The sequence below is a fragment of the Peromyscus leucopus genome, chromosome 2 (genome assembly GCF_004664715.2).
Source record: "Peromyscus leucopus breed LL Stock chromosome 2, UCI_PerLeu_2.1, whole genome shotgun sequence".
Taxonomy (NCBI): domain Eukaryota; kingdom Metazoa; phylum Chordata; class Mammalia; order Rodentia; family Cricetidae; genus Peromyscus; species Peromyscus leucopus.
Window position 1 is genome coordinate 29346217 of NC_051064.1, and position 27226 is coordinate 29373442.

General features: G+C 39.4%; 1 protein-coding gene across 4 annotated transcripts in view; it reads left to right on the top strand.

Moving 5' to 3' along the window:
* Positions 1–256: 256 nt before the first annotated feature.
* The window catches only part of Atp6v1h (ATPase H+ transporting V1 subunit H), a 98881-nt gene continuing 71911 nt past the window's right edge, over positions 257–27226 (top strand). For 2 of the 4 annotated variants that reach the window (XM_028893652.2, XM_037202455.1), the window contains exons 1-8: positions 257–402; positions 1300–1443; positions 5565–5667; positions 6393–6482; positions 10476–10589; positions 13268–13372; positions 16730–16783; positions 26650–26747. In XM_028893652.2, coding sequence (XP_028749485.1) covers positions 1331–1443; positions 5565–5667; positions 6393–6482; positions 10476–10589; positions 13268–13372; positions 16730–16783; positions 26650–26747 — 677 coding nt within the window. In that variant the 5' untranslated portion in view covers positions 257–402; positions 1300–1330. Of the gene's footprint in view, positions 403–563; positions 694–1299; positions 1444–5564; positions 5668–6392; positions 6483–10475; positions 10590–13267; positions 13373–16729; positions 16784–26649; positions 26748–27226 lie in introns of those variants that run through there. The other 2 variants (XM_037202454.1, XM_028893653.2) reach the window with 2 other exon arrangements.

Below are 27226 nucleotides of genomic sequence, written 5' to 3' on the forward strand. Positions count from 1 at the left end.
ACTGAGTATGAGTGCCAGGTTCACTGAGATGGTCAATTCAACAAATTCCAAGCTCAGAGGTCGTAAATTAAACTTCTCTGAAGACTGATGTTAGGATTTTTGGGGGCCGAGGGCTCGGGGCGTCTGGATCACCCAGCGAGGTGGGCTGCACAGGGCTGCCAGCGAGGTGGGCTGCACAGGGCTGCCTGAGCGCGCTCTCAGCTGTTTTGGGCCCTGTCGGCTTCCGCCCTCCGCTGCGGTCACGTGCCTGTGCTCACGTGCCCGACGCTGCTGTCACTTCGCAGCTGTTCCGGCTTCCTTGGTGAGGAACAACGTCTCCCGCGGTCTGCCTGCCGCGGCCGCCCCGCCTCGGAGCTCGACCGGCGTCCGCTCGCCCGGCCCTCACATCCCCCCGCGGTCCAGGTGAGGCCGCCTGGGCCCCTCCCCGGCTCCGGAGGGCCGGCTGCTTTCCCTGCGGGCCGGGGTCCGCAGAACCGCACGGCCTTCCCGGAGGAGGAACTGGGGCGGGCGCGGGGGCGGGCGAGCGGGCGCGGGGCCCTCGGTGCCCCCGGGCGCCAGCCCCTCCGGACCCTGCCGGTTTTCCCCGGGACCCGCAGCCTGCGCCGACCTTGCTGGTTTAGGCAGCACGTTCCCACATAGAGAATTTAAGTTCCACCCTGACTAAGCAGAGTGGGAACGCGGAGTAGAATTTGGGTATGATTTTTACTTCCTTATGGTTGTGGGCAAGAACATAAATTTTGGGAATGGGATGCCAGGCTTTTCTATCGTGGTAAAAAGAAGTGTAAGTTTTTATCTGTAAGTTGATAACTGAGGATTTTTCAGAAGCTCATTATTGTACATTTTTCTTGTTAGACTAGACATGAAGCATAATAGATGCCAATAAAATACCATAATTGGGCCTTTATCTATATTTAATAGTATTTTCTGTAGAAGAGAATGGAACGTGATTTAATAGATTTCAAGTAGTGGATTTTTGGGTTGCTATTAGCATATTCACCAAAGGTGGTCAAAGAGTCTTATTTAATATTCCATTTAATTCCAAATTTGCTGTCAGGCTCTTAGTCATTTAAAAAGTCTCACTGTACATTAAGGCTAATAATTAAAAGCTCTTCCCTAGAAAAGAAAAAGCCAATAGAAAGCCCTTTTATGGGACTGTGGACAAGATTTGAAATATGTTAATGTTGTACAGTTTTAGGATCTTTAATATTTAAATTAAATGAAATTAATATGATTATATTAATACCAGTAGTTAAAATGTAATGCCTGTTCTTCTGTTTTTATCTTGACCGTAAACTGAAGATCTGTGGAGAAACATTCACTATCATATTAGATGACCAAAATGGACATTCGAGGTGCTGTGGATGCTGCCGTCCCAACTAACATCATTGCAGCTAAGGCTGCCGAAGTTCGTGCCAACAAAGTGAACTGGCAGTCTTATCTTCAGTAAGTACCGGTTTGCTGTGAATCATGAATGTCATGTGCTTTTGCATCAGCCTTTTTCATGGTCATGCTTCTATGAGAGAAATACTGGAAAAATACTAATTGTGGAAGAAACATTTCCTCCTCTCCACAGATAGCTGGAGCCTCCTGGTGTGGTAGGAACAGCTTGGGGGGAAGTAGAGCAGTTACTATTATTATGGTGGTTATTTTATTTTATTTTGTGTGCATGACTGTTTTGCCTGCATGTATGTATGTGTACCACATGCATGCTGGTGCCTTCAGAGATTAGAAGAAGGTAGGTCTCAGATACCCTGGAACTGGAGTTACAGATGGTTTAAAACACCATCTGTGTGCTGACCTTTGCAGGTCAGAGGATAACTGTATGAGAACTGGTTCTCTCCTGTCAGGTACTAGGGATCAAACCTAGGTTGCCAGGCTTGAGTGGCAGGTGCCTTTACCCTCTGAGACATCTCACTGGTCCTCAATTATTCTTGATGATATTTTATTATTGTCTTTTATTTCATGTGGGTTTATTTTGGCATATTTATAACTGAATTTCTGAGGATCAGATTTGGATATGTACATTGAAAAATCAATTGAGCAGTCTGTTGCAAATTTATTTTTCTTGTCTACACAAAGGTTACATAAAGTAGTGTCTCAAAAGGAACTCATAGTATCAGAACAGACCTTTACTTCATTATTAGCGGCGATGGTAGGAAGCTGTTCAAGGGCTTGTGAGTGTACAGGAAAGGGTAGCTAATTCTACCATCAGAAGTTACCTGAAGCGGTGATCCTTCAACTTAGTTAATTCATGGAGGAATGCTCTTTGACCATATGGCAAAAAAGAGGACTTGTCCAGATACAACAGACACTGTCTTAAAGGCAACGATTGTGCTGGAAGTTATTTATAGTTTGGAGGCAAGCAGTGGTGAGAGCTGAAGCTCACAGCAAGGCAGGGGTACCTCTGTGCCCTTGGGAGGAGTTGGGCCTGTTCCTGCCACTTGGTGCTTTTCAAGATGATTCTTAAGCCATGAAACCCACAATATATTTGAAGTATAAGATGGTCAATATGTGCAACTCATGAAAGTGATAGTTGATTGTAGATGGCAGTTTGTGTTCTAGCGTTTCCTTTTTCAAAACAGTCCCTATCCTCATGGGGTACAAGGAACAGAGTTTAACATTTATTTACTCTTGGAGCTGGAGGAGCTCAGTGGTAGAGTACTTGTACAGTGGGTGTGAATGTGGGATACACAGTACCACCAGGAGAACCCAAATGCCCGTTCTCCTGAAAAGCACTGCTAAGGCTGCTGAGGTTCTTGGCCTGCAGTAGATGACCTAGTTCACTGCTTGGTGGGGAAGGGAAGTAGCTTAGACATAGGGAGAATCTTATATAGAATCTACATAGTGGTAGTGTTAAGGTTGTTGGAGTGGTCAGAACTGGGCACATTTGAGAAAGTTAGTGCTCAGTTTAATGTGTATGGGCAAAAGATGTCTAGGATGACTTCTAGATTCCTATTTTGAGGACGTGGGCTGTTGTGAGGCCAGTCGCCAGAGGACGGTTGGAGAAAAGACTTAGTGATGTTTTCCACGCTCATCAATGTGAAATTATTTAAATCCTCTGAGCTCCTGATTTCTTTAGTCCAGAAAGTCTTAGATTAGAGGACAAGGAGTTGCGTGGTTGCAGAGCCTGGCTCTGTTTGTAGTGCAAACAGAAGAGTGTTGATCATAAAGCACTGGCAGTGCAGCAGAACTTTCTCTGGCTTGGCTGTGGAGTGCTTTGAGTTACATGGAGATTTTTCAGTTGTGTACTTTTCCAGTCCTGAGGCCTTGGTGCTACATACATCTTATTTTCCTTTTTCCTAGTTCTGAACTTCATTTTATTATCTGTGTTATAGATTCCTTTTATAAGCCCCCTTTGCTCTGCATGTTTATGTGCAAATGCTTACCATATTTAACCACATGTCTGTTCTTGAACCTTCTGATGTGGGACACTAGTGGGTATAAAGTGTCTTTCCTGAAAGAGCAGTTACAGGCTGAACATGACATACATGATCAGTGGATCTGACCAATGGATTAGACATCTACAGAGGACATATAAACCTGTGGGAGAGTTACCTGGTACCAAAAGGTCATTCAGTATGTGTTTGCCCTTTAACATGCTATGAAAATACAATATTCAAAAATGTATTTGTGTTTGATTAAGCTTTTACTAAACTAGGCAGTACAAAAACCAAACAAAAACAGTGGGAATGAGTTTGTCCTAGTCAGACAGAAATCAGCAAAAGTATGTGTTGCGGATACAAGAATCATAATACTCTAACCTTGCTTTTAAATTCCTAATGTCTAATGAAGAAACAGATCTTTGATGAACTAAATAATAAACTATGTAAGTATTAAATGAAGTCATGTGACACATATATGCACACATACATAGATATAAAGCAAATGGAGGTATATAACTAAGAAGTAAGAAACAGCCATCTAGGAGCATTGGGGAAGTCTTGACAAAGCACATGAAAAGTCTCACAGTAGTTATCTAAGCGGAAGGAATAGAGACTGCAGTGCAGGGAGCCCTGTTTAGAGAGCTCAGGTTTGAATGTGGGTGCATATGGAGGCTTCAAGTAGCTTGTGGTTCAGTTTCTTTTAGGGGATGTATGTGTTCTGAAGTGAGTCATATGGACACTTGAAGGGTTGTTCTGCTGTTATGTCTTATGAAGGAGGGTCTGGATTTAGACTTTAGGATTTGAGAGTGGTGGTGGTTATTGTGACATACCTGAGTCCTTGATGAATGGAGCAGCTGGAAGGTTAAGCCAGCTTGGAATAGCAGATGACAGGTTCAGTGGTGATGATGTTGAATTTTTTTCTACTTGGAAATAAGAGATAGCTGGAGATGATTTAGTGGAGAGAGGAAGATTGGACTCTCTTGACTTGAATCTCTGGAAGAAAGGAGTTTGAGGAAGAAAAGCAGAATTTCAAGGATTAATCGTTGGATGCAAACTGTGAAGAACAAAAAGCCAGTGGTGAAGGACCTCCACTGGGAGGAGAACAGGAAGTGGGATGACTCTGTGAAGGACAGAGGTCAGAGTGGAGAGGTTATTTTTCTCCCCCCCCCTTTTTTTTTGCTTCCTTTTCAAGACAGGGTCTTACTGTGCAGTTCTGGCTTCCTGAAACTCATTATATAGACCATACTGCCTCTGCCTACCAGGGCTGGCATAAAAGGCGTGTGTCACTATGCCTGGCTAAGGAGAGGTTTCTTTTCAAAGAGAGGGAGGATAACCATATTCTCTATTGGAAGACAAAATATGTCAGGAAATGACTGTAGAATATCACTATAAAGTTTTTGGGTATAATGAATTTGAAGGCCAAGTAAATATGTTGGGCTTGGGGTAGAGAGGAATTAAGGAGACTTTGAATAAAAGCAAGAGGTGACATTTTATTGAATCCTTACAGTGGGTAAGGTGCTGTATTAACTGTGTCTTAGATTATGTACTTCTGCCCTTTATACAGTCCTTCGAAAGTCATGTGGTTATTGTTCCTATTTTGCTTAGATAAAATAGTGTTAGAGCTAAACTTTTGAATGATGACAAGGCTCTTAGCATTATTGTTTATAACTATCAAAAGACAATTTTCAACAAATTAAAAGATGTTACTTCATTCCCTTTGCATTTCTACAGTCAGACAATACTATTCCACAAAATGCAGTGTTTTCTGATGGGCCAACCAGAGGAGTTTAATAGAAAGGAAAGAAAAGCAGAAATGAAGGTCAGGAAGTTCAGTCCTCATTCTGGGTTACTGTTGTAAGATGGGGATGGAAAGCCACAATAGCAGAATTGGTTATGGTTAGGTTAGTCAGGTGTGATTTTTTGATTAGCATTTAAGCACAGGATGCTCCTTATTATGTTCATTGAAACTACACCGTTGGGGAAATTAGTCTGCTATCTTTTCTGGTTGTGTTAGACTCTTTAGTTAGTTCTTCAGGGTCCACATGCAGGAACCTAGTACAAAACAATGGCATATAATTTCCTTGAGCTTACAAGGAGAAAGGAAAAGTATTAGGAATTTCTGTGTCACTCACAATAGCTGCTTGGTACTTACTGAATAGATTAATTGTTCTTGTTTCCTAGGGGGCAGATGATTTCTGCTGAAGATTGTGAATTTATTCAAAGGTATGAAATGAAAAGAAGTTCTGAGGAGAAGCAAGAGATGCTTCAGAGTGAAGGCAGCCAGGTGATCCTTACATTTATTTTATAATAAGCACTTGTTTCCCTGTCATTACAAAGTCTAGAAAGGGCTGAGGTGTAGCTGAAGTGGTAGAGATGTATAGGAAGACCATGGATTCAACCTCCAGCCTCAAACTGCAACATAAAAATTAAAATGCTAGGAAACCTTTAGTATTATACTGTACATATGTTACTCACATTAATATTAGTAATAACAGTACTTTTTCCATGGTAGGGATAAAATCCATGGGTTTTTGGCTTGCTAAGCAAGTGCTCTATCAGTGAGCTATATCCAAGTTAGTCTAAAAAAATGAGTAAGTAATATTTAAAAACCATTTTTAGTTTTTAATTGTCTATAAAGTGTTATACTGTCCTGAGTAATCAAGAGTAATAATTGCTAGGTGAGTGTATTTAAAAACAGTAACTATTTTAAAGCTTACCACTAGAAAACAGTCAAAAATCTGATGTAAGTCATGGTAAAGTTCTCAGGTCTCATCATAATGATGTTTAATGTTTCCATTAAAATTATGACAAATGAAAATAATGTGCTGGTGTGGTAGTATATGTCTTTAATCCCAGTACTTGGGAGGCAGAGGCAGGGGAATCTCTTGTGAGCTTGTGGCCAGTCTGTCCTACACAGTGAGGACAGGACAGTGAAGGCTACATGCTGAAACCCTGCTTCAAAATTTAAAAAAAAGAAGAGAACAATAACATTAATTTTGTGTTTTGCAGTGTGCTAAAACATTTATAAATCTGATGACACACATCTCCAAAGAACAGACAGTGCAGTACATACTAACCATGGTTGATGACATGCTGCAGGTAGGTATATTCCTAATACCTTTGAGGACTTTGCTGTTTCATACTTTACAGTAACAGCAGTTTTGGAAGGTTTCACTTAGTGATTCTCTTCTAGAGCATGGCACATTTTCTTACTTTACTATTAGTGTTAATGGTGGAAGTACTTACACAAAGCTGATTTCCATTTTCACAATACCAAGGAATTCCACTTGTATTTTCCTGAAATTAGCTAAAAGTTTTTTTTCTCTTTTTGGTTGAACTGGGGATTGAACCTAGCGCCTCATGCATGCAAGGCAAGTCCTCCGCTGATGTACATATAGCCCAGGCCTACCTCTTGATTGAACACCAACACAATCTACTGAAACCCTGAGGCTCCTTCTCTTTCAGTCGCCACCAGCTTTTGATGCTGTTTGTTCCAGGCCAGGAACAGGAAGAGGGCTTTAGTTCCTTTGGGACAGTTTTGCGTATAATCTGAAACTTTCAGCTGCATAACATTCTGATTACTGCTTTAATTGCCTGTGAGTTCAGAAGGGCCTAGTAATAATTTTTAATATGGCTTAATTTGTAGAGCAGGGTTTATGAGATGGTTCCTTCAGCTGTTCAAGCTAGTGCCTGTCTGTGTCTCAAGAGATGTGAAGAGGCTTGGGGATTTAGCCCACTTGTAAAGGGCTTCTTTAGCCTGACCTAGGTTCAACTCTTCCCTCCTAGAACTGGGGGAGGAGAAGAGACACTGGGAGAAAAGTGATAGTCTGGGCCCTTAAAGACTACTCTTGCCAGTTTATAAGGAAAAATCCTGCACACTCATGGCCTAGTTTCTGACATGTATAGTGGCCATTATTAGGGATATATAAATTAGGAAGAATGGCTCAGTTGCTGGGGGCCACCAGTTTTTTAGGGAGATAATTATTTTGTAATAACAATCCTGGGTTGATGCAGTCCTGTCTCATAATGGTCTCATCTCTCTGCACACTTAGTCTTTAAGACAGGAAGGTTAAGGAAGGCAGGGATGTTATGATCTCCCTTGGTTATTGTGTGGGACTGGATGTGGCACAGGAAGCATTTGAGTTGGTGTGTAGACTGTACTGTTAGGTACATGTATACATATGAAACACCTGTGTCCTTTGTTGTTAGACAAATACCAGTGTGAACTCATAGTTTATCATTTATAGATGCCTCCTTTATTTTCACATCAACACTAGAGTTTTGCTCCTATTTGTAACTCTAGTGAGGCAGCAACATTGTGCTTTTCTTCTCAGTTTATGGATTTACTTGTTATGTCCATGATACTCAGAAAGTAATTTTAGAGTTACTGATCCCTATATACACTGAAGCTCAAGCTTATTACCTAGAGTTCAGTATTTGCAGGTCTTTGTATTTAACATGAAGTGTGTTGTCAGGGTGTTGTGGTCAAGTTTCTTTTAGAATAGGTGTATTATTATTTTTCTGAGTAGAGTCATTTGATTCTATTTACATCCTACCTCACTTTCCTCTAATCCTTGTGTATTTCATGAATTTTGAGAGTGTGAAACTTAGCATGTTTCCAGAAAGTTAGCCCTATATAGACAGCTTGCACTTAGAATTGTCTGTAACCTTGGTTTATCACCTTTGCCTTCCATTCACACTTACCTCTGCAGCCTTAAGTCTTTTTTTTTCTTAAACTTGAAGAGTTCATTATAAACCCTTGAAAGGTATACCTGTATATATAGTACAGTTTTTCCCAGTTTGTATTTTTAATTTTGTCTATGCTTATGCTATTGTTTTGCATGGTAAAAATTTATTTTGTACTCTAATTTTCTTGTTAATTGTTGGGCTTTTTAAGACAGGATCTCTTTTTGTGTCTCTGGTCTGTAATTCACTGTGTTGCCTTGAACTCATGGCAGTCCTCTGCTCAGCATTCCAAATACTGAGATTACAGGAGTGAACCAGACATCTCTGGATCTTAGATGGTCTAGTTTGATTACTTTCTTGTTTTGTTTTCTTGAGACAAGATCTTGCTTCCATAACCCAGGATGACTTTAAACTCTAGTTCTTCTTAGTCTTCTGAATGCTGGGATTATAACTGTGTGACTGTCATCTTGGCCATCCTAAACTCAGTCAGTCTGTCTCTGTCCCTCTTCCTCCCTCCCTATCTCCCTCTTCCTTTCCCTGTCCCTCTCTCTCTTCCCCCTCCCTATTTCCCCTCTTCCTTTCCCACTCCTTTTTTCCTCCCCCCTTTCTACTTTTCTATCCCCTACTCGCTCCCAACTCCCCTCTTTTTCTTCTTTGCATATTTTTTTGTGGTACTGAGAATTGAACCTAGGGCTAGGCAAGCAATTTATCATGAGGTGTTTTTACTTACACACACACACACACACACACACACACCCTTTAGATTATACTTTTTGTTTTGAGACAGAATCTTATTAAGTTGCTTAGACTGACCTTGAACTCATTGTATGTTTAGGCAGGCCTTGAACTTGTGACCCTTCAGTCTTAGTTTCATGAATAGTTAGCTGGATTACATGCCTGAGTCACAAGATTTGGCTTCATAGCTTTTCCTACACTTTGCTTCTCACTGCTTCAGGTGAACAATTTTATTTTAGGTTCATCTCTTATGCGCATTATGGACTTGGGTCTTGCTTTTGCAAGTTGAACATGATTTACTCTTCCCTTCCTTCTTCAGGTCTCATATATGTTAACTGTTAGAATTCCTAGCCACTCACCCAACTACATGATGATGCGTTCCCTGTCCAGTAGCTAGGCAAGATGCTTTGTCATCCTAGGGTCGTATGTCTTACATAATCTGTACGCTTCGTGATCTCGTAATCTGCAAGCCGCATGGTCACGCAATCTATGCACATGTGTGGTGTAGCTATATAAGCCCATATGCACATGTGCATGGGGGGCGTGTACCTATAAAAGCGGGTTTCACCTATTCCTCCCCCTTTGTCTTGCATGGTCATTCCATAGGCCTATGCACAACCCTTCTGTTCCCTTCCCTTAAACTCTTATAATGGCTTTTCTCACACAGTAAACAGCAATCACTTAATGAATAACACTGCGCCATTTAACAAATAACATTAACTAACTACTCTATCTGTTTCTTTTAGTAGATGTATTAAGCAGTCTTCATTTATGACTATTACTAATACGTTTCATCTAGACTCTGATAAGCACCCTACAACTTATTTTTATATGTGGCTGGAGATTGAACCCAGGGCTTCATACGTGCTAAGCAAGGGTTCTACGATGGATCTATGCTCTCAAGCCTTTTTTTCTTTTCTTTTCCTTCTCATTCTCCCTTCTTCTTCCTCTTCCTTGTTTCCTTTATTCCTTCCTCCTCTCCCTTCCTACCTCTTCTTCTTTCTTTCGCCTTCCCTTTCTCCCTTCCATTGGGGCCTTGCTACGGAGGCCAAGCTGTCCTCAAACCTTTGTGGCCCAGGTTGGCTCAAACCTAAGCGCTTGAAGCTTTATCCCCCAGGGGATTATAGGTGTGTACCATAAAGTGTGGCCTCTTTTTTTAGATTGCATCTTACACTGTGTTGCCCAAGCTGGTCTTGAATTTCTGAGTCTGTACTTAACTTTGGGTGTTTTATTCTCTTCCCACTTTCTATTTCTTTTGTTTAACAGCCAGATTGTTCATACTTTGATGGAGGTAGAAATGTCAGGACAGTGTTGAGAGCTGAGAAAAAAATATATAAATTATAGTCCTTGTGATCCTATTAATCCCACTGAAACGAGAGTAAAGAATATTACCCAAACTTTGGCCAAATTATGCAAGCTTTATTTTCTGTCAGACAGAGCTATCTCACTAAATTGGGGTTTGAGAAAATAGCATGGAACATAGAAGATGGTGGTGTTTATATAGACCCCCCCCCACCCCCAAACTGCAAGACTAGGGGGTTTTCAAGGGTTGGAGGATTTCCAGAGGAACTTTGGTTATGTAGAAATTTGGCTGAACATACATCTTAACGGGATATGCAATAAGTGGGTGAGAAGTAGTATACAATTATTATGTTCTTGTTTTTCTTTTAGGAAAATCACCAGCGTGTCAGCATTTTCTTTGACTATGCAAAACGAAGCAAGAGCACTGCCTGGCCATACTTCCTGCCAATGTTGAATCGCCAGGATCCCTTTACTGTTCATATGGTAAATTTTGAGTTGATCACATTGCTTTAAATATATTTTGTTCTTTTTTGATCACTGTGACAAAATAACTGACAAGAAGCAGCATCAGAGAGAAGAGGTTTGTTTCAGCTCAGAGTTCTAAGGAATTGTTACCCATCATGGTGGTCAAGGCAAGTGGTTCTGTGGTAGGAAGGAGGGCCATGTTATAAAACTTGAAGCCTACCCTCAGTGACTTCTCCCCCTCACAGTGAGACACATAAAGGTTTTAGAACTCCCCAAATGGTACAACCAGCTGGGACCAGGTGCTCAACACATGAGCCTGTGGGAAACATTTCATATTCAAACCACAATACACATGCACCATATAAGAAGGGAGTTTATTTTTTAAACTGGTGTACAGAAGAAACAAACCCAGGTTGGTTGTGACATGATAACTTGCCTGTTCCTAGAGGAATGGCTACTTTCCTTAACAGTGCTGAATAAAGGCTGTTGAAGTAAAGGAGCTAGTTAGTGTTGGTCTGATCCAGTTGCAAAATTTTATAGATGAATGCATTCATTAGCTTCAGTGTAAGTGGTGAATTTACATGTGCAATCAGCTCAAGATTGCCTACGACAAGAAAATCATGTTTTACTATGTAAAAATGAAATTTTGTTTTGAAATAACTCCTGTTTTATTTTAATTGGTTATTTTTAATATCTTGAAACTTGATTTAAGAGCTATTGTTGGAACCCCAACACTGAAGAATCTTTCATAGTGTCAGTGTAAAGATGAGAAAGAGGTTGAGGGAATGGGTCTTTGCACAAGCAAGCCGCCTGTTTCCATCATAGAGTGGGCTGCCAGAGCCTTAGTAAATGTCTTCCATTTCCATACAAGTGTATTCTTTCCCTACCCATTTTTGCACATGCGACTAGATTTGCATGTTTGTCTACTCATACCTTATATGTTGCAGACATTTGTTTAAAAAAAAAGTTCCAAAAAGCAGAGTCACAAGAAAGCTACAACTTCTAGAAATAATGTTTAAAAAACCAATTAATTTATTTTCCTCTTTCCAGTTGTAGAGGCTTGTTTCCCGTGCCTCGTTTTCTAGTTTAAATATCCTATAGTGTTATAAGTTGATATAGGTCTAGTTAGAGTATCATTATTAATAATAAAGACATAGCCAGATCAGCTTTTTTTTTTTTTTTCAACCACCAAATCTCTTTAATGAGTTATGGCTTATGCTTCATATGCATTCCGTCAATACTGACAGTTGTTATAACTGACTTTTACACACACAAAGATGACATGGTCCATACGGCATTGAAAATATTACAATTAATTTTACATTTGAAAACACCGAACTATCAATGATAAATTAACGTCCAAGTATATTTGCTAAGATAAATTTCTCCCCAGAAAGGATGCTGTGAAATTCATAACAATTTTAGAGAAAAAAATACTGTTACCAATGAACTTTTCACATGTATATGTATAAGAGTATTGGCACATGATGTTAGAATAAAGATGTAAGATTTAAAATTAAGTATATTATATGATCAATTGCCAGATCAGCTTTTTTGATGTTGTCTTTCTGGGGCCTGGCACATACTAGGCAAGTGTTCTACCGCTGAGCTATGTACTCAGACCCCAGATAATTTTTTTTTTCTGTTTTGTTTTGTTTAATTTTAAAGACTTGAGTCTCATGGAGTCCAGGCTGGCCTCCAACTATCTAAATAGCTGCAAATTATCTTGAACAACTAATCCTCCTGCCCCCATCTCCCCAGACCAGGGGTCTGCTCCCACACCCATTTTATGATGTGAGATGTAGGGCTTCTTGAATGCTAGGCAAGTACTCTACCAACTGAACTGTATTTCTGGAGCCCCTAAATTATCTTCTTAACTTAAATTGCTTTTAGTTAAGTTTTCAAATGGAAGGTCCAGCTGTTGTTGGATTATTCACTGTTGTGGTTATGCCCAACTTATGCTGGGGTATAAATGTCAGGTGGCATTCCTGGTCATTTCCTATTTGCTTGCGCATGTGCTGCTAATATATTTTCAGTCCCTGGGTTCCAAATAGAAATCCTTTTAAGTCAGTTGACTTTATTTATTTATTGTATGGCTCATGTGCCACAGTGCAAATGAAGGTCAGAGGAGAACTTCTGACAGTTGGTTCTCTCTTGCCACATGAGTTTTGAGGATTGGATTCAATTGTAAGGATTGTTAGTAAGCACCATTACCTTCTAAGATATCTTACCAGCTTTCAGCTGTGTTTTAGGAAAGCTGTGCTAGAATTAAAATGAATCCCCAATCTTATTATTGTTTTTTTCTTTTAAATGACAAGTTCTTAACTATGTAGCCCATGCTAGTCTCAAATGTTTGATTCTCCTGTCTCAGACTCTCCAATACTGAAGTGCTGGGATTATATAGGCATGTCACTTCCTTGGCTCCAAATCTTATTTTGAAATGCAAAATAATCTAAGGAATGCTGTGTAGTTTCTTAAAGCACAGAAGCAAAGTTTTGTTCATTTTAAAGGAAATATTTTAAAATAGAGCGTTGATGTTTTTGTTTTAAAGTAAGTTTTAAGAAATGAATCTACCCCACTGTCACCCCACCCCCCGGAATTGAGTGTTAGGAAAACAACTCAGCAAAGAGATGGGGGGTTGCTCTTAAGGTATAGGATGAGACTGGTATTCAGATGTGTTTCTTATTCATTTTCAGGCAGCAAGAATTATTGCCAAGTTAGCAGCTTGGGGGAAAGAATTGATGGAAGGCAGTGACTTAAATTACTATTTCAACTGGATAAAAACTCAGCTGAGTTCACAGGTAACAGAAATTTCTTTTTGTATCCAAAAGAAATGTAATATTAGTATCCATGTTCTCCTATGTTATTTATGGTAAATACGTTAAATTACAAAAGGTGTTTTATTAAAGTAACTCCGCTTTGTACTTGCTAAGTAAGCCTAGCTACTGCTGATGTGATGGCATGCTTCACTGTTCTTTAACTGGCTACAACTCAAACCTTCTGTCTTCTCTGCCACTTGTGGTTTTCTGCCCTTGTTTTTGAGCAGTCAGGGACTTACCTTCCTTCTAGGCAGCTACAGGATCACACAATCAGAGAACTGAAGGTACTTGCAGGAGGCAGCTCCGTGAGTGCTCACTGAAAGTTTCTGTATAGGAAACAAATGGTACACTGGGAGACACATGTGAACAGGCTCTGGGGTCAGAGACTTCCAGGTGTAGCTTCTGCCTTGGCCTGTGTATTTGAACCATCAACATTTGTATGAGAAATGCTGGTTTTGGGGAGAGATCTCTGGAGGTTTTCTAGTGAGGTCTCTTATGCCCTTTTGATCGTCTAACTAGGCTACCTTGTTTAACTGGTTATACAATAAACAAACTGGCCTTGCATGCTACCCGGGAAGTTTCAAACTGCAAGCAATGCATTATAGACCATAAGTCAATGTGCTTGTCCTTGTCTTGGCCAAGAGTTTGGACCAGGCTTCCATTTGTCCTTGGGCAAGTCTGGGATTGCCCAATCCAACTGTCATACAGTCCTGTCTTATGAAGTGTCTCATTCCGACAGCATCATACAAAACCGTGGGATTAAGCATTTGGGTACAAATTGAGACTGGTCATCTGTATTGCTTTCAGGTTTCTCTATCTCTGTGTCTCCATGGAGAAAAGAGCGTGCTTATATAATATCTGGGAAAATTACAGTTATCTTTGTGCCTCTTTAGAAGGGGGCAAAAATAGGACATTTAAGATGAAATGTTTCTTTCAGGCTTTCAGTGATTGTTAGATGGTCAGTTGGAAGTTTGGTGGGACTAATGCTCATAAAAGGAAGGAAATAGAGGTTGGCTGGGGAAGAGTATTCTGAAGAAGAAAAGAGTGTGGGTGACACAGAGGAACTAAACCAGCCAAAGTGACATTGACAGTTACTGTATTGTCAATGTTAGGTTACAAATATATATTAATTTAATAGATTTTAACTTAAGGTGTGAGAGACACCTGAAATTTTGCTTAGATTTACTTTTTTGTCTTACTGCCTGTCTTTTGGGGGCTAATTGCCCTTTATAGTTCTATAGAGAATGTTTTGATTGAAATTATTCTTTATGTCAGCATGAGCTGTAGGTTTTACTGAGTTTGTAAGATACTTAAAAAGTATTTCAAACATGAAAATAGGTGTATGGAGATGAAATTTTAGGTTTCTAGATGTAGATCATTTGGAATCAGAATACTTCATTTTGTAGATAGGAAACATTTCCTCTCCCATTTTTTTTTTTTTTTTTTTTTTTTACATTTTAAATCAAGTATCCTTTTAAATGAATCTATTCTGCTTTAATGCTAGCTTTTTTTCTTTTTCTATTTATTCTTCTCTCATTTATTTTTATATCCTGACTGTAGTTTCCCCCTTCCTCCACTCCTCCCTGTCCCTACCCGCTACCTCCTTATCCCTCCCCCTTCTCCCCCAGATTCACCCCTCCTCTGTTTCCTTTCAGAAGAGAGCAAGCCTCTCAGGGATATCACCAAACATGTTATAACGAGTTACAACAAGACTAGGCACATCCCATCATATCAAGGCTGGAAAAGGCAACCCAGTAGGAAGAAAAGGGCTCCAAAAGCAGGCAAGAGTTAAGAGACAGCTCCTGCTCCCATGGTTAGGAGTCCCATAAGAATACCAAGCTACACAAACATAATGTATATGTGGAGGACCTAGGTCAGACCCATACAGGCTCCCTGGTTGTTGGTTCAGTTTCTCTGAGACCCTATGAGCCCTGGTTAGTTGCTTCTGTGGGGCTGTGTTCTTGTAGTGTCCTTGACCCCTCTGGCTCCTACAGTCCTTCCTTCTCCTCTTCCACAGGATTCCCAAGCTCCATCTCATGTATGGCTGTAGGTCTCTTTCTTGTAATGCTAGCTTTCTTGTAAGGTGTAGTTGTAGTTGAATTCAAAAGTGGAACCTGATGTGGAAGAGCTGCATACTACTGCAGTTTCTTAACTCCTTGGGCAGTTTACCATTGACATTTGTTCACAGCAGTACCATTTATAGTGCGCCTCAGAGATGAATTGCCACTCCTGAAATGATTAACATCCATTTCATGTTTACACGCTTGTAACTGTGTCCTGCAGTTGGGGAAAGATAGTCTCTCATCACTAGCAGGTGAAGTATTTCAGAGACTAGAACAGTTTTCATTGGAGTTGTACTTCTTAGTATTGAGTGGATGTTCTTCAAGACCTTTCTGCTTCTTTCCAGTGTGCCGTCTCTGCCATCATCTTTGGCTTTCTGATGTGGCTGGATACCTGTCCTCTGCTAGTCCTTCTGCTATAGGGAACCTATTGAAGGTCCCAAGCACAGCCTGGCTTTGCTTCTGAGAATCTGGGCATTGCCTCTGCTTGGTTCTGATCACTCTTGGCTTTCTTGCTACAGGCAGAAAATTCTTCTATAGCCTTTTATCAGGATTAAATTGTAAATTTCTTGTTTAAAGAAAGGTAGGATTATTTGAAATTTTATTTGCTATCTTGGATCACTCAAATGTCTTTTTTAATAGTACCAATATATAAAAAGCCTTTTCCCCACCCAAAGTATTTTCTCCTTCACAAAAGGTTCATAATTTCATGCTTCTAGTGAAAATAAACTTTCAAATGCTCAAGTCAGTTGCTAGTTTGCATATATTTTTTTTGACTTTACAGTGGCAATTTTTGCCTCATACTTAATAGGTATAGATAAAAAAAAATAGCCCCCCCATATTTGTTATCAGTTTTCTCTTGAATTTTGTTTCATAATTTTTATGTAATATTTGTGATGTTGAATATTGAGATCACTTGATGGTGTTGCTATCTTCCTATTTATTAGACACCCATTTTAAAAAGTTGTGCCAAAAATATTGGGAGTGGTAGTGCAGGCTGTCATCTGATTGAAAACACCATTCTGTTAGTAAATATTGAAGCAGAAATTTTTGCTAGCTTCACCTATGAAATTTACCTTGTCCTATAGGATTACTGTTCAGCTCTTAGTAGTCTGTCGATTATCTGGAGGAGAATAATAACTTCTATGTCATCTTCATGTTCTTTATAAAGTAGGATTAGGGAAAATGATGATAAAATTCATCCAATTCCTTTTGTAAGCTGATAAGTTAGGATAAAATAAAAAACAAAACTAAGTAATAAGTATTTATTTTGTAATAGAAACTTCGTGGTAGCGGTGTTGCTGTTGAAACAGGAACAATCTCTTCAAGTGATGTAAGTATGTTCCTTCTTAATTGGCTTCTTAACACTCTGAAAATAAATTGTTTTGACTCTCAGGCATTTAAAAATGTGAAGGTGTTTGCTAGTTCCCCAAATGTAAATCCTTGGCTCTGATGTGTCACCCACCCACAGTGAGGCTAATTCTATTGCCCTTTTTATGGGAGACACAAATCCTGCCCTTCTTTGTTGCTGTCTTGCAGGACATCCTACTTGAGATCTCCAAATCAATGCAAGAGTTGGAATTTCAGTACCCAGCACAAGAGACTGATCATGTCTTTGTGTCACATTTCATTAGTTTGTGAACTGTCTGGTATCTGTCTAACCTAGGTGTAAACAATACATCAATTGACGGATGGTGCAAAAACACTGTTGTGCTGTGCTGCTCAAGCCTCTGTGGACTGTGTAGTGGCCCAACATGGACCTCTTTACTCCTTCTTCAACCAGTCTCTTCCCACTTCTAAGTGGTTAAAGGTCAATATTAACTATGGGCCTTAGGTTCTTAGCTAACATCATTTTTCCTTTTTGGGAATGGTTTAACTTTGCTGTATTTGAGTAGCTCAGGGACTGGCCATACATTTGGACAAATAAGGATGGGTATGGTTGGTGCCATGGGACAGAAACATCAAGACAAAGGAGAGAAGCTGGAGGTGTATGTAGCTTCATGTGATGGAAATGTCTATGGGATACTAGAAGGCTGACAAAAGTAGATGCAAATGAAGCTTCGTTTAAACCATATAGCAGTTGTACTGATCATTGTAACTTCCACAGTCTGAATGGAATATACCCATATGCTTGTCTAAGAATGAAAGTAGACAGTTGGGCAGTGGTGGCACACGCCTTTAATCCAAGCACTTGGGAGGCAGAGGCAGGTGGATCTTTGTGAGTTCGAGACCAGCCTGGTCTACAGAGCAAGTTCCAAGTCAACCAGGTCTACACAAAGAAATCCTGTCTCCACAAAGCAAAAAAAAAAAAAAAAGAGAAGAAGAAGAAAAAAAGAAAAAGAAAAGCTTCAGATAAGCTTCCCTTTGGGGCATGGGTTGAAAAATGTGATGGATATTGTGTGAAGCCAGAAAAGGGAGTCCAAAGTGTAATCAGAACAAGGTATAGAGTTAGATGAGTACTCTTGGGGCCAGAGTGAGGAGAGAAAGCAGTGGACAGGTGGGTTTAGTTGTTAAGTTAAACAAATATATAAATTGGCATCTTTATTTCTTCTTAAAAATTTTATTTTATTTTATTATGTGTATGGCAGTTTTGCCTGCATATGTGGCTCTATACCCTGTCTATGCCGGGGAGGGTAGAAGATGGCATCAGATCCTCTGGGATTGGAGTTACAGACCCTTAGCCACCATGTGGGTGCTGGGAATTCTTAGCTACTGAGTCATTTACCACCACCACCCCTGGCATCTTTCTTCCTTTCTTTCTTTTCCCGGTTAAGCAATGAGATAACTTTATTATGCATGTTTGGAAGAACATGATAGTTTCTTTATAGTAACTACAACAACAATAATGGTGATGATGATAACAATGTATTGCAACCATTTGTTTAGTGTTCCACTACACTCAACACACTGTGTGAGTAGCTTACGTCCACTAATGTTTTAATTCTTTTTGTCATCCCCACAATAAAATACTATTATCCACCATTTCACAAGTGAGAGAAAGATTAAAAGACTTCATACAGAATCACATCTTGTAGCTTGTTCTGACTTCAATACCTGGCTGCTAATCACTATGAAAAGAAGAAAATATCTGTTGTCAAAAGTGGTTTCTAGAATGAAAGAGTTGGCAAGTACCTTTGATATGGCATCTTTATTTCTTGTGGAGTTTCTACTAGTATGACGTTTGGAAAAGTTCACTGTGTTGTATTTTAGGTATTTTTAGAATAATTTATAAACTTATTTTAGTGTTTTTAATTCTTTAAACCATATACATAAGGAGAGGTATGCTCAGCTTTGTGAGATTCGAGTTTGCTCTTTTTCTGTCCATTGTATTAGAAAGGCAGAATTGGTGGAGCTGGTATTTGATTAGTATAAGTGGTTTATCTGGTAGATTCATACACACATACTCTAAATAGTAATTGTAAGATTTCACACCTTGTTTTTAGTGCCCCTCAGAGTTGGGCATACTTTTATGACTTTTCCTGAGGGCTTTTCTTTTTCAGGTAGATACTGACTTCAAAAGCAGACCTCACCTCAGGTTGAGAATAGTGCCATCCTTTTCTTCAATCCTATTTTAATGGGCAAATCTTAGCTAGTATTTATTGAGCACTTACTGTAACTGCCAATGTTACTAGTTTTTCATTTACTTCACCATATGTGTGTGTGTGTGTGTGTGTGTGTGTGTGTGTGTGTTTGTGTATTTGGTGTAGGTTATAGTGTTAGTCACATCTTATGCAAAAGTAATGAGGCTGAACAAGAAAGTACACTATCTTGCTGAAGGTCATATTGTTGATGATGTCAGAAACACTAATGTAATAAATTGTTGTTTATTGAGGGAATTTTTCTAGAGACAACTGAACTGGAATTGAATATTTAGGCTTTCCTTCAGCCCATTCCATACAATGACTTTTGCTATATCTGTATTATGCCCTTGAATAGCTTTTAAATTATCAGTGGAAAAAGCAGTTTGGTAAGCTGCAGTATCTAATGTTGCCACTTGAGGGCAGTATAAAGCAGCAGTTGACACTGTAAAATAAGAGCCATGATTCAAGTCTTACTTTCAGAGGCTTCACAGAACCATCATCTTCAATAAGTGAGGGGTTGATTGTTACATTTTCACTTAGCAATGTGTAAGTGAAGTTCACTTAAAATTTGTTATATCGTTTTCACACAGTTATGAAAATAACCAGAAGCATCTGATTATGTTTCTTTACCTTGTCTGTTAAGTTCTTTGCTGGTTTTAATGCAAACAGTAGATCATCTTTTCTGAGGAGCAGCATTGCCTTGGAAATGGACTCCTGGGCTGAAGCCCTGACCAAGGAGTCAATTGTGATCTTTCCAAGCTTTGGAAGACTGAAAAAAAAACAGTGGGAATTTCTGTTTGCTTGCTTCTCCTTTTCCCTTTCCTGCCCGTTCATGGATACCTGAGTGTAGGAGAAGATGGCTTCTCACATCCTTGTTTGTTGTGGACCCAATCCAGCATTAGTCCCCAGATGGATGTTGTTTCTTTGGTAGAGTTGCTAGGTTTTTCTTCCTGCTTGTTTTGACTTGATTCTTGGTACTCTGGAGCAGTTCTAACAGGACTTCTTGTGATGCAGGCCTTCTGTGTATCTGGCCTGCCTGTGGAGGTATCCACTAGCCACATGTGACTAGGGAATGAAGGAACCTTCCTGAAATACACTCCATGTACTGTTTAAATCATGCATTTTCAGTTCAGTGGTTTATATTTATGAATTGTGCAGGCATTACTACAATCTAAGTTTATAATATTCTCAGCACTCTAGAAACAAAGAACTACCCTGTACATATGAGCTGTTTTCTCCATCCCCACTCTCTCATCATTCAACCCCTGGCAGCTACTAATTTATTTTCTGGTTCTTCATTTACCTCTTCTGGATTGTAATATGAATAAAACTCTATGACTTGGTTTTTGTGTGTCAGTCTTATATATTATTAAAGGACTAGCCTTAACAATATAGTTGTAGTTGAAGAGAAACTACAAATGGTAAGAACTATTTTTGGGAAATGAATCTAAGTACACCATGCTCTTTGTCTGTCTACTTTATTCCTCTGGGATAAGATCCTATCTACACAGCTTCAGTTCTGTACTCAAGCCTAGTTCCTTTCTGTTTAATTCTATACATTTATCTGCTGTTGCCTCTATGTTCTATCTTAATTCTCTCATCTTAGTTCTGCCCCATCTAGATTCTCATCCATCTAGTTCCTTCCCATATTAGCTCCTCTCCCATCTCCTTCTTTCTCATCTTCTTCTTCCCCATCTGGCTCTTCCTCATCTTTCATCTTGTTCCTCTAGTACTCTCTTTTAGCCCTTCAATCTAGTTCTTCCCATCTACTCCATTCCTCTCCAGTTTTTACCCATCTAGTTCTATTCTCCTTTTTCCTCTCTCTCTCCTCTCAGTCTCCTTATTCTCTCACTTCTCTCTAAGTCTCTCAGGAATCCAGTTATAAACCCATGCAATAACAATCCTCTCCAGAGCAAGGTCACCAGGCTTGAATTCTTATCTGGTTACAGAGTCAGGTAAGAATTTTCCTCAGGCAGTGACCACCAGGCTTTCTTTTACAACCCAAAAGGGGAGTGGTAAAGGAGGTCAACAGAGAGCTAATGATTGGTTAGTGTATCAAGAAGGGGATCTATGTGCTCAGTCTACTTTCCTGGAAGTAGTTAGGTAAGAAGTTAGGAGTCTGTTAGTAAGGCTGTAAGGAAGGAAGGTCTCACCCTAAATTGCACAAGAAATGAAGCTATCTTGACCTAGGAGACAGGGGTTGTTTCATTTGGCCTTGGATGCTTGATAGGTATTTTAGATAAATACACTGTTAGGAGTTCTTGGAAGCACGCATAGCATTACAAGAAAATCACTGTAGGAACCAGCTAATATATATACAAAAGCTAAATTATCACCAAGACTTCTTAAGCCATGGCTTGACCTTTGGAGAAGTTCTTGACCTTTCCAAGTAGTAGCTTTTGTGATAGTAGCTGAATTCCATTACATTTTCCTGTAGCCTGTAGCATGTCAGACCCCCCTCATCTAGCATAGTATGTTTAAGGTTCACCCATGTTTGAGCATGCAGCATTTTAGAATGAGAAACAGAAAACCCAAGCAAGTTGAGTTTCCTTGTTTTTTGGCCACTTTTCTTCATTGATTTCTGATGTCCTTGCTCCTGGTGACCAATTTTGCTGCTTTGGCTTTGTTTTTGATTGAATGCTGTGGTCCCTGCACCCTTACAGAGAGGTGGAGGGTGTCTTTGATGTAGTTCTTTATCAGAAGTTCTGCTCATGTAGCAGATGAGTGGGCTGCCTCATTTATTCACCCAGCACTGAAATTGTAGGCTGCCCTGGCTGGTGGCACTCTGGAATCCAGAGCAACTTACAGCCAGTAGTTATTAGGAGATGACTATAGTCTAAACATATTAAGTGGAATATACAAAAATAAACAACTCATGTTTTAAATAACTTCTGTTCATTCTGTTGTCATAATTGTTCTATTCATTTGTGTTAATTGCTTACTATGCCTGAATTATAAATGAAATTATCATAGGCATCTGTATATAGGAAGAAATAAAACTCATATCCATAGGGTTCAGTGCTGTGTAGTCTTAGGATCTGTCATGGGTCTGGGAATGTGGTGGAATAGGAACCACTTACTTTACTGTGTAGGCTGAAAGAGCACTATTCTTATCCAGAGCAATTATGAATGGCTTTTCATTCTTTTAAGTTCTTATCACAAAGTTAACACTTTTAAGCATTGGGATTATTGAAATATTTGTGTGTGTGTGTGTGTGTGTGTGTGTGTGTGTGTGTGTGTATTGAATACAGATATAGTATTCAACTTTCGTTTTTCTGATCAAAATATTGATCAAAATATTTCTGATCAAAATATTGTGGCAGTATAAAATAAAATGAAATAAGGTATTTGAGTAGTACAAGACTTCCTCTCATGTATCATTGAAAGTGTAGCACCAGTAACAATAATAAGATAACCTATTACTATGTGCCAAATATGCTTTTGGAATTGTATGTAAAGCATTAATTTATAAAGCAAATCATGCTTTCTTAGTTGCAGCAACAATACTTTTTTTGTAATATAGATCCCTAATACCCATATAAGTACATTGTATGATTAAGCAAATTATATTGAAAGCATTTTTTGCAGACCTTAAATAGTGAGTAATAGTGAAATTACTTTTTGGAAGTCTGTACCTCTCTCTCTTTTTTTTACAAGTCTGGAAGTCTATATCTTTACCTGATATGTTTTTGGACATTGGCAAAGGAATTTCTTTTTATAATTCTATTTTAAGAAATTCTTGGCTGTATGCATTTTAGTTTGTGAATATGTAATGACAATAATAGCGTACCTTAAAATTATCTAGTGTTTTATAGAAACTGACTACAGTTGATAGATTTTTAATTTTTAGTTTTGGTACAGCTGGCACTATTTTTTTTATTGATAATAAAACAATTTTAAAGAAATTAAGTGATTTCTCAAGATACTGAGATAAAGCTTTTCATTCCTGTTCCTGTATTTATCCCTCTCCCCCTTTTGGTGTTGGGGATGAAACCAGAGTCTCATGTATGCTAAGCAAGTAGTCTGCAACTACATTGCTACCATTACTCCCTTGGGATGAGTTTATACAACCTGGTTTTTCCTACTAGAGCCTTTTCACTATGCCTCCTTCAGAGGTTATTGTTACTGTGAGATCTGTTAGTATAGGTTTGGCATAGTCTGGTCTGATCTTGAGCTGCATGTAAAGGGATCTGAATTCATTTGCTCAGCATTGTATCATGACATTCATTTATGTTGCATCTAGCAATAGTCCTATTATTGATGAATATTTGGTTACTTGAAGTTTTTGATCATTGTGAATAATTTAGATTTGCACATTCTGTACATTTCTTTTGTTATATATAATATGTATATTATATCCATAGCACCTATTGTAAGTATTACAGCTCTGGAGGGAAAGGTATCCTGACTCCTCAAGAAGTCAGGCTATACCTACAGTTGTGAAGGGAAGTGTCCTGGATACCTACAGCTATGAGGAAAAAGGTATCCTGACTTGTTGGGAAGTCAGGCTATACCTAAAACTGGGGTGCTGTGGGGGATGGCCTTCCCACAGGATGTAGCGATCCTGCTCCTCTCTGAGAGAGAACCATTACAGCTGAGCTCTGTTCTGCCCCTTCCCCCTCTTAAGGGAGCTTCCCAGCAGACATAGGGTTTTCTTTTTCTGCTCTGCTACCCTAAGAGAATATCCCAGCAGAGGTATCTGTTTCTTCTCAACTTCTGAAACTCTCTACTTTACTTTTCTAAAGGGAAAATCCTTGTAGAAGTGTAGCAATCTGCTCTGCCTTTGGCGAAAAGTTACTTCTACTCCACACCTTCTTAAGGGAGGTTCCCAGCAGAAGTAACCTGTTCTGCTCTGCTGTGCTCCCAAGGAACTTCCTAGCAGAGACTCTGCTTCTTGCTGGTGAAAGAATCTTTACCAAAACTATGCGCATATGGGCTTACGTAGCTATGCTACACATGCACATAGATTACATGATACACAGCGCACGGATTACATAGAACATAAGGCCCTGGAAAGACTAAGCCTCTTGCTTGACTGCTGGACAGCGCATGTACAGTCATGTAGCTGGGGGAGTAGCCAGGAATTCTATCATTAGGTCCATTTGATTGGAAAATCTTTTCCCAACCCTTTACTCTGAGGTAATCTTGGTCTTTGAAGTTGAGGTGTGTTTCTTCTATGCAGCAGATGGATGGGTCCTGTTTTTGTATCCATTCTTTTAGCCTGTGTCTTGTTATAGGTGAATTGAATCCATTGATATTAAGGGAAAATAATGACCAGTGGTTGTTAATTCCTGTTATTTTTTGGTTTTGGTTGTGGTGGTGGTAGTGTGTGTGTGTTTCCCTTCTTTGGGATTTACTAGTGTGGAATTATCTATTGCCTGTGTTTTCATGGGTGCAGCTAACTTCCTTGGGTTGGAGCTTTCCTTCTAGTGCTTTCTGTAAGGCTGAATTTGTGGATAGGTATTGTTTAAATCTGTTTTTTCATGGAATATCCTGTTTTCTGTGGTGATTGAAAGTATTCCTGGGTATAGTAGTGAGGCCTGGCATCTGTGGACTCTTAGTATCTGCATAATGTCTTCAGGACCTTCTGGTTTTCAGAGTCTCCATTGAGAAGTCGGATATTATTCTGATGGGTCTGCCTTCATGTTACTTGGCCTTTTTCCTTTGCAGCTCTTAATATTCTTTATTTCTGTATATTTAGTGTTTTGATTATTAGGTGGTGAGGGGATTTTTTTTTTCTTTTCTTTTTAGTCCAATCTGTTTGGTGTTCTGTAAGCTTCTTACACCTTCATAGGCATGTCCTTCTTTAGGTTAAGAAACTTCTCTTCTGTGATTTTGTTGAATATATTTTCTGTGACTTTGAGCACATTCTTAGGTTTGGTTTTTTCATGGTGCCCCAGATTTTCTGGATGTTTTGTGTTAAGAATTTGTTGGTTTTAATGTTACCTTTGACTGATAAATTTATTTCCTCTATCTTATCTTCAATGCCAGAGATTCTCTCTTCCATCTCTTGTATTCTGTTGGTTATGCTTGCATCTGTAGTTCCTGTTTGTTTACCCAGATTTTCCATTTCCAGAATTCCCTCTGTTTGTGTTTCCTTAATTGCCTCTGTTTCAATGTTCAAGTTTTGAACTGTTTGCTTCACTTGTTTGATTGCTTTTTCTTGGTTTTCTTGACTTTCTTTAAGAGATTTCTTCCAATTTTTTTTATTTCTCTTTCCCTCAATTTCTTTAAGGGAATTTTTCATTTCCTCTTTAAGGGCCTCTATCATCTTCATAAAATTATTTTTAAGGTCTTTTTCTTCTTCTTTTCATTAGGATGTTCAGGTCTTGGTGTTGTAGAATCACTAGGTTCTGGTGGTGCCATATTTTTCTTTATGTTATTGATTGTATTCTTGCATAGACATCTACACATTTCTTCCGCCAATTGGTGTAGGTAGGGCCTGTGCCTCTGGGGCCGCTCTTCATCCAGTTGGTGCAGGCAGTGTCCATGCCTCCATGAAAGGTGGGGGTCACTCTTCATGCAATTGGTGCAGGCGGTGTATGTGTCTCTTGGGGCTGCTGAAGCTGAGGTGGATGATTGCATTTGAGGGGCAGAGTGGGGCTTGTAGATTACAGGGTCCAGTGAGTGGTGGTGAAGTGTCCTGCCTGCAGGACCCTTGCCTGCTGACCAGCTAGTGGGGTTGCAGTGGGTGGGGCTGTTTCTCCACTTTTTAAAGACATCCCTCTCATGATAAATATCTAGACAAGAGCTTAGAGCAGAAGTTTTTTACTAGCTGTGGTAAGATGGAAGGGTTTATGACTTCGAAGAGATATAGATTTAAACACAGTTCTATGACCTGCAGCTATTGAACTAAGTTTTAAAAATCTGGCTTGTCTTTAACAAATGTTAATTAGATCCTTTTTTCAAGATGAGTTTTTTTCTGTGTAGCCCTGGCTGTCCTAGATCTTGCTCTGTAGACCAGGCTAGCCTCTGCTTCTTGAGTACTGGGATTAAAGGCATAGGCATGCACCACCATGCCCAGCTTTAATTAGATATTTTATAAAACCACCTGAGGCTGAGTTTCTGCATAGTTGTAGTTGTGTGCTGAATGGATTACTGCTTTCAATCATGGCAGTGCCCCTGCAGATGTTTTCTTGATAGTATTGTCCTCACCAGGAGTGAAGAAACCAAGGACTACAGTAAAGGTTTATAATGGTCCAAAAAGTACTCCAGTATAGGCCTGTCTTCTTTTTTTTTTCATATTTGTGTTATTATGTAGAGCAACATTTTTTGTTTGTAGAGCCTCTCTCCAAGATACATAAATGGCAAGGTGAACTACTTATTTATCAAGCTGTAACAAAGGTACAGTTACTTTGTAAATTAATTTCTCTAAATGTATTATGTCATCCTGAATTTTGTAGATTTAATTTGGGAGACAACAATCACCTTAATTTATAAGGGGCAAAGTTAAAATCAGACAGGAGGATAGACTTTTGAAAGGATATTAGGAGACTTTGGGTAATCTAAAGCTAACAAGTTGTAGTAAAAAGGTAGACTTTTCCTGTAGAAATGTATGTGTTTGGTCTCATGACTTAGAATGCTTTGCAGGCTAACACTGTGCACTTTTCCTGTCTAGAGTTCTCAGTATGTGCAGTGTGTTGCTGGTTGTCTGCAGCTGATGCTCCGGGTCAATGAGTACCGTTTTGCCTGGGTGGAAGCAGATGGGGTGAACTGGTGAGTGAGTGTCCTTTACTTTTATTGTAGAATGACATTTAAAAAACATTTCTCCTTGACATTTTAAAATAAATTAATACATTTCATCATTTAAGAGAAGCATTTTATTATTTTCATGTTTGCTTAACAATGGATATATTAACCTTCTTAGAAATCAGTATCTATCAAACTGAACACCTCTCCCCTTCTCTTGCTTGGCTCATGTTTTATAAGAGGTTAAGGCCTCTTAAGAACCTAATACTGGTCTTCTTGTAGGACTCCTAACAGTGGGAGCAGGGGCTATCTTTAACTCTTTTGCTAGCTTTGGGACTCTACTCCTCATACTGGGTTGCCTTGCCTAGCCTTGATACAAGGCAAGATGCTTAGTCTTACTACAACTTGATATGCCATGTTTTGTTGATATCTATGGGAGGCCTGCCCTTTCCTGAACAGAAATGGAGGAGGAGTGGATTTGGGGGGTGGAGACAGAGGAGGGTTGG